A 9772-nucleotide genomic window follows, 5' to 3' on the forward strand; every position below is an offset into this window, starting at 1 on the left:
TTATTAACCTGGCCAGTGTGGCTCAGGGGTTGACCGTTGACCTATGAACCAAGGGGGTCACGATTTGATTCCTGGTCAGGGCACATGCCTGGGTTGTGGGCTCGATCCCCAGTAGCAGACATGTAGGAGGCAGCCTATTGATGTTTCTCTCTCATCAGTGTTTCTTTTCCTCCCCTTTTCTTCCTCTCTCTGAAATCAATTAAAATGTATTTAATAAAATAAATGGTTTCTTAGCCAAAGTAAAACCACCAAAAAAAAATTTTTTTAAAGGACTTAGTAAATGCCTAATTTTCCTTTTCCAGGTGTTATTTTCCTGTGTAAAACTAAGCAAGGCAAAAGGTAACTACCTCCAAGTGGGATGGAGAGAGAGAGAGAGAGAGACACTGAGAGAGAGACTGAGAGACTGACTCTGATGTGAGAGAGATACATCAACTGGTTTCCTTCCCGCATGTGCCTGGACTGGGGCTGGAGATTGTACCTGCAACCGAGGTAATAGGTTGTGCCCTGGCCCTATATTGAGCCCACAACCCTTCAGTCCGCAGGCTGATGCTCTAACCACAGAACAAACAGGCTAAGGGCAAGAACTCTTTTTCTGAACTCTGCCATCCAATCAATTACCAGATCCAGAGGAGTTGATCTCTAAGAATTTCTTGAATTTACCTTTTCCTCTTGGGTTTCATGAGCCCTTGGTATTATATTTATGTGTATTTAATTTCAGGTACCTATGAGAATCTTCCAGTGGAGATATCTAGGAGAGAGATTTTATTTTTTTTTTGTTTTTTTTTTAAATATATTTTTTATTGATTTTTTACAGAGAGGAAGTGAGAGATATAGAAAGTTAGAAACATCGATGAGAGAGAAACATCGATCAGCTGCCTCCTGCACATCTCCTACTGGGGATGTGCCCGCAACCCAGGTACATGCCCCTGACCGGAATCGAACCTGGGACCTTTCAGTCCGCAAGCCGACGCTCTATCCACTGAGCCAAACCGGTTTCGGCTGGGAGAGAGATTTTAGGAGATTAGGAGAGAGATCAGGGTTGGAAGTCCATATTTTGAAATAATCAGAACATGGATATTAGTTGAAAAATGGGAGGAGGAAAATAAATGAGAGAGTGTATGTAGTGAGAAGAGGGCCAAGAACATAGCTCGGTAAATATTTTGGAATCATATGGTAGAAAAGGAACCAGGGAAGGAAATTAAGGAGTGAAAAGTGTGATAGAATATAAATTACAGAGAACCACACTATATACTTACCTTTAAATAGGTACTTTACTTTCCCACTTCTGCATATTGGATTAAGTTTTTTCTTTGCATTGAGTGCTGTCTTATTATCCCTACCCATCATTGGGGCACAATTCGTATGCCTGTGTTCCTTGAACCTTCTCTGATCTCATAGCTGAATGGACTTCCTCTTCTCTGTACTAGAGCATGCTTTTGTGCCTCTCTTTCTGCATAGATTGCATGTTGTCATGTATTACATTTATTTGGATCTCTTTTTTATCCTTACAGGTATTTATTCTCAAGGCCATTATAGTCTCATGGAAATTATTACGGATTCTTCCTCTGTAAACTCAGTGAAAATTTGAGATTAGTAAATCTAAGCTCTTTTGGTAATGATTAGGCAGTATTAGTATTGCAGATTTAGAGGAATATCTAATATACTAAATAAAATAATTCTGATTCAGAATCATTTATATAGACTTGAATATTGTGTAAAAATTAAATTTAATACATTGAAGTACAAAGCTAGAGTAATGTTGAATATGTTAATTTATATAGAAAAGATGTTTGATTTTTAGTTGGTCTAATGTCAGTCTGTAGTTTATATGTTTTTTTAAAAGTTAGAGTAGTGGTAGGAACATGAACAGAATGCTTTAGGGAAGTAGCAAGCTCAGATACTGTGGCTTGGGCACATCAACAGTAGAGGTGGCCTAGACTGCAGTGTTGCCACCTTTGACCCAGGAGACAGACTGTGCTACTCTAGTGGCCTCTTTGCACGATGTGGTTGGAGAGAGATTTGAATTTGTAGACAGAGGAACTGCATTCAAGTCTTAATCTTAGCAGTTACTGGTTCTGAAACATTAGGCATTTTATTTTACTTCTCTGAGCCCCGGTATTCTCATCTAAAACTTATAGTTAATTCTAGGTCTTACATTTAACACATTAAGCACCCAGCCTGTTTTGTCTTCTGGATAGAAAGTATAGTGTCAGTCACCGGTGACTGACTGGGCGCTTAATGTGTTAAGGGTTGTTATGAAGATTGAAGGAGGGAGGTACTCAGATGAAAAGTACTTTATAAACTCTGAAGTGCTAAGCTGTCAGTGCTGGTTGTTATTACTGTCATTTGCTCTGGAAAGGTGCCTGTTCAGTCTCCCTTTTACTTGATACAAGCCCTGCTAAACGTAAACTCTTTTCTCAGAGTGACTTAGCTGTCTCCAGCCTGAGGAGGAAGAGTAAAGTGGACAGAACAACACAGAGCCTATTGATGATAATAGTAACATGGGAATAAATCCTTGTATAATACTTTTAATTTTGAAAGCACTTTCACGTGTATTATCTCATGATATGCTACGTATCCGGTTGTCTGGTTGTCCGTTTAACCAATCAAAGCATAATATGCTAATGATATGCTAAGGCCGCTCAACCGCTCGCTATGATGTGCACTAACCATCAGGGGGCAGACAGTTGACTGGTTGGTCGACCAGTCAATGCTCCGACCAGTAGGTTAGCTTGCCGCTGAGGTCTGGCTGATTGGGACTGAGCATGACGGGCTGGACATGCCCTGGAGCCCTCCCGTGGTCCCCCCTACCCGCTGGCTGGCCAACCTCCTGTGCCCCTCCCTGGCCCCGATCGTGCACCAGTAGGGTCCCTTGGCCTGGCCTGCGCCCTCTCGCAATCCAGGACCCCTCGGGGGATGTTGGAGAGCCGGTTTCCCACAGACAGTGAAACGACCAGTCACTATGACATGCACTGACTACCAGGAGGTAGATGCTGAAGCAGGAGCTGCCCCCTGGTGGTCAGTGCGCTCCCACAGGAGGAGCACCGCTCAGCCAGAAGCCGGGCTCACAGCTGGTAAGTGCAGTGGCAGGAGCCTCTCCTGCCTCCGTGATAGCGCTAAGGATGTCCGACTGTATCCCCCAAGGGCTCATGGATTGCGAGAGGGTGCAGGCTGGGCTGAGGGACCCCTCCCACCCCCTAGTGCATGAATTTCGTGCACCAGGCATCTAATTTTAGAATAAAGGGGTAAGTGTAACAAAAGCATCAGACAAGGAGGGACATACTCTGTATTGGAATATAGAACAATAAGGTTGATTTACTTGTGTAAGAAAATGGCTCTGCAGAGAATCCAGAAATGATTTTACCAACATGAATAAAGCTTTCATGGTTGAGGCAAAAATTCATAAAGTTAAGAAAATGTATGCAAGGCAACTTTGTGTATCTTTCTATAATGATAGGTTTGTTTAATTTTAAAAGTTTTCCTCTAAATGACATGCATTGGAAACAATGATTTTAAAAATATTGCTCATACTTGAACATTCCCAAAGGAACTGTTTTGAAATGTTAGAAATGTTGGTTAGATTAGTCTCTTGATCCTGAGCTGAGTAGGCAAATGCACAGAGAGAGGACCTGTAGCACACAGGCATTTACATTTTTTAAAAATTTAAGTTATTTATTGTTTAATGTATTACATAAGTCTCCTTTTTCCCCCATTGACCTCTCCCTGGTCTCCCCCAACCCCCAGGGCATGTCCTCACCCCACCCCACTCCCATCTGTGTCCATTGGTTATGCTCACATCATGACTTCCTTCCTGTCCAGTCCTCTAAAAACTTCACTTTTACCCTTTGAGATAGCATGGAGGGACCTGGAGAGCATTATGCTAAGCGATAGAGAAAGACAAGTCAGAGAAAGACAAGTATCACATGATATCACTTATATGTGGCATCTAATGAAAATAAAATGATGAAGAAAACATTCAGAGACATTGAAACATGCAACAGACTAATGTATTTCAGAAGGCAGGATGGGAAGAGATTAAACAAAGAACTTAAATGTATATATGCATAGCCCATGGACAAACAATAGTGCAGGGAATCCTGGGGAGGGGGCGAGAGCAGAGTGGAAGGGATTAATGGGTAAAAAAGGAGGGATATTTGTAATATTTTCAATAATAAAGTTTAAAAAAAAAAGATCAGTCTCATTTAAGAGTAATAAAAAGCTGCTCTATCATGAATTCCATACAAAGCAGTCACTTCTTCAAAGTAATAACTAAAAAGCAAAATCAGGAAGTTGCAATATCTTATTAAATGCATTTCATGTACCTAAGTTTTCCCAGAAACCCCTTGAGAGGTCCTTATGAATTTGTTGCTCCTAATTGTGCCCTACTTCCTTGGCACAGTGAAGACATTTCTTTATTTGCTGATTGGTACAATAGTGACATTGCAGGAATTTATGAATATTTTAAAAGATTAAAACACTTTGTATTGGGCATTATGAATTTTATCATATTAAATATTATTTTGATGTATTGGTTGGTAGCTGAGTTAAGTAATGCATGTTTTTAAAAGCCTAATGCTGTATAGATTTGTCATATATCATTTAATAAAGTATTGCTTGTGATTATTTCTCCACAGAGTTGGACATCAGTTGCTTGGTCAGGAATATAATATCCTCTTATTACACTATTATTTTTCTAAGAGATTATATTTCATATGCATTTCTCCCCTACAATATTTTCCCATAAATATAATCAGGTCGGAAGTTTTTGGTATAATATGTTTCAGCTATTGTATTTTTAGAGATATGTGGACAGCCTAGACCAGGGGTGGGCAAACTTTTTGACTCGAGGGCCACAGTGGGTTCTTAAACTGGACCGGAGGGCCGGAACAAAAGCATGGATGGAGTGTTTGTGTGAACTAATATAAATTCAAAGTAAACATCATTACATAAAAGGGTACGGTCTTTTATTTCAATAGTTGTATTCATTTCAAATGGGCCGGATCCGGCCCGTGGGCCGTAGTTTGCCCACAGCTGGACTAGACTGTGGCCAGAAGACCAGCAGATTGGCAAAGTGATGTTGAAACTGTGATAAGATGATCGGTGACTGTGACATGAGACATTTACTGTTAACCACCATTACCACCACCCCTTCACCCATTGCTCCAACTACCACCACTATTTTAACCAACAGGGGGAGTGGCTTCTCTGTTTTCTTCTGTTCTGTCTCAGGGTAAGGGACATCCTTCTGCTTCTTCAAGTCCTTCACATTTATTTTCAATTTCTTCCCCTGATTACTGCATGTTTGGAAGCTTGGATTTAAATCATTTATTCTGTGATTTTTGAGCATAAGTTAGAATAGCAGTCAGAATTCTATTAAATTTTATTTGTGAAAAGATGAGAGTGCAGTTTTTAATGGTGCATACTCTATAGTAAATTGTGGACCCTTTCTCTTTTCAGCCAAAGATGTAACTTATATATGTCCATTCACTGTTCCTGTACGAGGAACTCTGACTGTCACGAATTACAGGTTATATTTCAAAAGCATGGAACAGGTAAGTCTTGTTGGGTTGGATTTTTATGTGTACATTTCTGTATTGTTTGCAGACAGTTTTAATCATTTTTAATTAAAGCATTACCAGTTAAAATTTTTCTCAGCTATAATTGTACAATATTCATTGCTTGGTTTTGTTTTTCTCTTTCCTTCCTTTAGGATCCCCCATTTGTTTTAGATGCTTCTCTTGGTGTGATAAGTAGAGTGGAAAAAATTGGTGGTGCTTCTAGTCGAGGTGAAAATTCTTATGGATTAGAAACTGTGTGCAAGGTAAATTTCATAATATATATGCAGTTTTATTTAGTATGGAAAACTATTAATTAGAACTGGTGTTTAGAAACTGGTTACCAAATATCTAATGGATCTTGGAAATGTTATTCTCGTAGAGGAAAACAACATTTAAGAGTAAGCTGCTCTATCATGAATTAGACATGAATTCTTTTGGACCCAATAAAATGTACTTAAACATTCATTATTTCATGTTGAGCCTCATAAAAATTCTGAAATAGGCATGATATGATAGGCATTATTACCTTAAACTTACATATGAGAAACACAAGGATCTGAGCAGTGAAGATATGGCACTTTGTAGTGGAAAAACTGGTTATGATATATTCATCATCAACAGTCTTTTCTCCTCTACTTTTCATAATTTTTCTGAAACAATCGTGGGGAAAGCTTGTTATTTAGACCTTTCCTGTTTTCGTATCAAACTTGCATTCTTTAAATGTATTGATACTTGAACTAAACAATCTAAACTTAGATTGTTACAATTTTAGCGTTCAGTCACAGATACTTAATACCACATGCCTCTTTGCAGGTCACTGTTCTGCTTACTGTGGCCTAATCATTGCTCATCTCAATTCTGGATCACTGTTGTCCTTTTTTCTGGTCTGCCTGTGCCAAGAGTAAAAGCAACAGTACATGCATAACTTTTAAGATTCTTTCATATGCTAATCTTTGTGAATCTATCATTAAAGCTAATGACTTAGTAATTATTTTTTGCTTTTCCAGTATAGTCAGAATGGCTTTAAGAGTGTAATAACTGTCAACCCTGTGTCAAGCGCACTGTCTCCTCATCGCTCCTCTGGAGTGTAATAGTAAATAGAGCACAGACACCAAGAGAAAAGGAACGAGGGTGGCTGAAATCTTGATAATTTCAAGTGCAATTTTTTTCATAGACAAGACCATTAACAAGCCCAGACATTTGTCAGGGCTTTTGCTATGGTAGTTAGAGAGTGCTCTGTGGTTAACACAGTGCTTAGGGACATCTCTACTGTTGTTAAGGTACTTACTGAGAGAAAATAAGGTATCAGCGTAGCTTCCTGCACATGTTTGTTTTATAGAATGGTAGGGCTAACATTCTAGTTTTAGGTCAGATTTGTAATAAAATGTTCTATCTTTTCATGTACATTGTAGTGTGACGTTTGTGTTTGGTTTTATAGAACAGGGTATATTAAAGCTATTTTGAGTTCTGCCTAGATTAAAACACTTAAATAAAATGAAGTCTTGAAATTATTTCTAATCCCAAATTTTTTACTAGCTGAGGTAGCTCAGTCAGTTAGAGCATTGTGCCAATACGCTGAGGTTGTGGGTTCGATTTCCAGTCAGGGTACATACAAGAAGCAACCAATGATGCATAAATAAATTGATGTTTCTATCTCTGTCTCTCTCTCTCAAATCAAGAAATCAAAAAATTTAAAAAAAGACAAAGAATTGAAGACAAATAATGTAAGGGAACCTTGGTCTTTAGATCTGACTATAGTGACCAGATGATACCAACAAAACTGTTCAGAATTGATCTGCCAGTAGATGGTTGAAGGACTTGGATACGGAGTGGAGAAAGACGTTTAGGCAGAGTTTGGTTCTAGCGGTGTAGTAGCAGGAGACTTACAAAGTGGAGAGCATTATGCTTCAAATACAGTATCTCTAATCTCCACTCTAGTGTTCACTTTCATGGGCCTATCTTGAATCCATAAGCAGTGGTAAATTTTCTGTCCCCTGAATTCTGCCTTTTTATTTTTCTCAGTGAAGTGTTGTAATTTCCCTCCCTTCAGAAGATGTCTGAATGATTTTTGTGCCCCACATTTACAGATCTTAACATTTTTTCCTTCTCCTCCTCCTCCCCTTCCTCTTCCCCTCCCCCCTCCTCCTCTTCCCAGTTCTTTAAAGCTTTTTAAAGAAAATTGATTTTGGCCCTGGCCCATTTGCTCAGCGCTTAGAGTGCTGGCTCAAGGACCAAAGGGTTACGCGTTCAGTTCCCAGTCAAGGGTGCGTACCTTGGTTGCCGGCTTGTGGAGGAGGTAACCAAATTCTTGTGTTTCTGTCACATCAGTATTTCTCCCCCCCCAACCCCCCTTCCTTTCACTCTCCTTAAAAAAATCCATAGGAAAAATATCCTTGGGTGAGGATTAAAAAAAATTACTTTGGAGAGAGAGAAAAAGACAAACATTGATTTGTTGTTCCATCCACCCATGTATTCAATGGTTACTTTTTGTATGTGCCCTGACAGGGGCTGGAACCTGCAACCTTGGGGATTGGGATGATGCTCTAACCAACTGAACTACCCAGCCAGGACCAGATCTTAATATTTTACAAGATAGTTCCAAGTTACCTAACTTTTCATTAAATAAAAAGTGAACAAACAATGAAAGATGACTTGAAGCCTAAATCTTTTTTAGGATATTCGAAATTTACGGTTTGCTCATAAACCTGAGGGGCGAACGAGAAGATCCATATTTGAGAATCTAATGAAATATGCATTTCCTGTCTCTAATAATCTGGTAAGATGTTTTCTGATCTTTGGAAAAACTGTATTATAATTATTGATGTAGCATAAAGAAATTTGTCTAGGCTATCTAGAATCTCTACATTTATGATCCTGCTTTGCCATTCAACCAGATGGGTGTAAGGTTTTAGCACAATCTTTTGGACAAATTTTTTAGTGTAAAGTGAGGAAGCTGGACTAGCTGATTTCCAATGTCCATTCTTGGTACTGACATTCAATAATTATATGATCTTTCCAGAGTATATCCATGATGAAGAGCAGTATATAGTCTTCATTAGGGTTTGAAATCTCCTTTTTAATTGGGAGCTGACAGTTAGGTTTAGCAACTTTAAGAAAGTAGATACTTAACTGAGTCCCTACAACGTGCTATTAAACCGTGTTAGGCTCCCTCATTTATGTTACACTAGAGACCCGATGCATGAAATTCATGCGGGGGGGTAGGGGGGGAGAAGATGGCGGGAATGGGGGTCCCTCAGCCCGGCCTGCGTCCTCTCGTAATCCGGGACCCCTTGGGGGATGTCGGGCCTAAAACAGCAGTCGGACATCCCTCTCGCAATCCATAACGCTTGCATGCGCTAACGTGACAATACTTGTCATACAGGTGAAAGTCATCTTCCTATTGTATGACAGTTACATTTTTTTGCCCTGATTATAAAAAGTAGTACATAACATGATCCTTCTGAGGCAGTAGTACTATTTTGCCCATCTTATGGGTGGAAAAACTGAAGCAGAGAGAAGTTAAGTAATTGGCTTTGTCATGTAAGTGTCAGAATCAGGGCTGACCACAAAATGTGCATGTCATCACTGCGTCATCCTGTTTTTTTCAGTGTGAGTAGCCTTGCTAGGTTTTAATTTTTAAATCTAAGAGACTGTTCCCAATATATAGGGTAGGGTCCCAAGGTCTGGCTGGTGAGCAGGGCCATCTGTGGGGCGACTGTCTGGTGGGACAATCTGGGGGCCCCTGCTGGCACCCACCTTGGCTGGCAGCCTGGTGCTATCCGCTGGCTGGCTCTTCCCCCCGATCGCTGCCACTAGTCACCTTCCTCTCAGGGGGTGGACACTCAACTCAGGAGCTGCCCCCCGTTGTGTGGGGGAGGGCAGCTCTTGCATGGAGCGTCTGCCCCCTGGTGGTCAGTGCATGTCATAGTGACCAGTCGTTCCACCAGTCATTCCACTCTTCGGTCAATTTGCATATTAGCATTTTATTATATAGGACTAGAGGCCTGGTGCACAAAAATTTGTGTACTCGGGGGGGAGGGGGGTCCCTCAGCCCGGCGTCTGTGCCCTCTTGCAGTCTCGGACCCCCTCAGGGGATTACCACCTGCTGACTTAGGCACGCTCCCTGGGGGATTGGGCCTAAGATGGCAGTCATACATCCCTCTGGCAGCCCATCAGCCCTCAGGGGATGTCCACTTGCCCGCGGGGAGCAGGCC

General features: G+C 40.6%; 1 protein-coding gene across 1 annotated transcript in view; it reads left to right on the forward strand.

Moving 5' to 3' along the window:
- The window catches only part of MTMR2 (myotubularin related protein 2), a gene marked incomplete at its 5' end in the record, with an annotated part of 45133 nt that overhangs the window by 6003 nt on the left and 29358 nt on the right, over positions 1 to 9772 (forward strand). The window contains 3 exons of the mRNA XM_015565983.1: positions 5458 to 5552; positions 5711 to 5821; positions 8233 to 8334. Of these exons, the coding sequence (XP_015421469.1) occupies positions 5458 to 5552; positions 5711 to 5821; positions 8233 to 8334 (308 nt within the window). The remainder of the gene's footprint in view (positions 1 to 5457; positions 5553 to 5710; positions 5822 to 8232; positions 8335 to 9772) is intronic.

This window comes from Myotis davidii, unplaced genomic scaffold, assembly GCF_000327345.1.
Source record: "Myotis davidii unplaced genomic scaffold, ASM32734v1 scaffold641, whole genome shotgun sequence".
In the NCBI taxonomy this organism is placed as follows: domain Eukaryota; kingdom Metazoa; phylum Chordata; class Mammalia; order Chiroptera; family Vespertilionidae; genus Myotis; species Myotis davidii.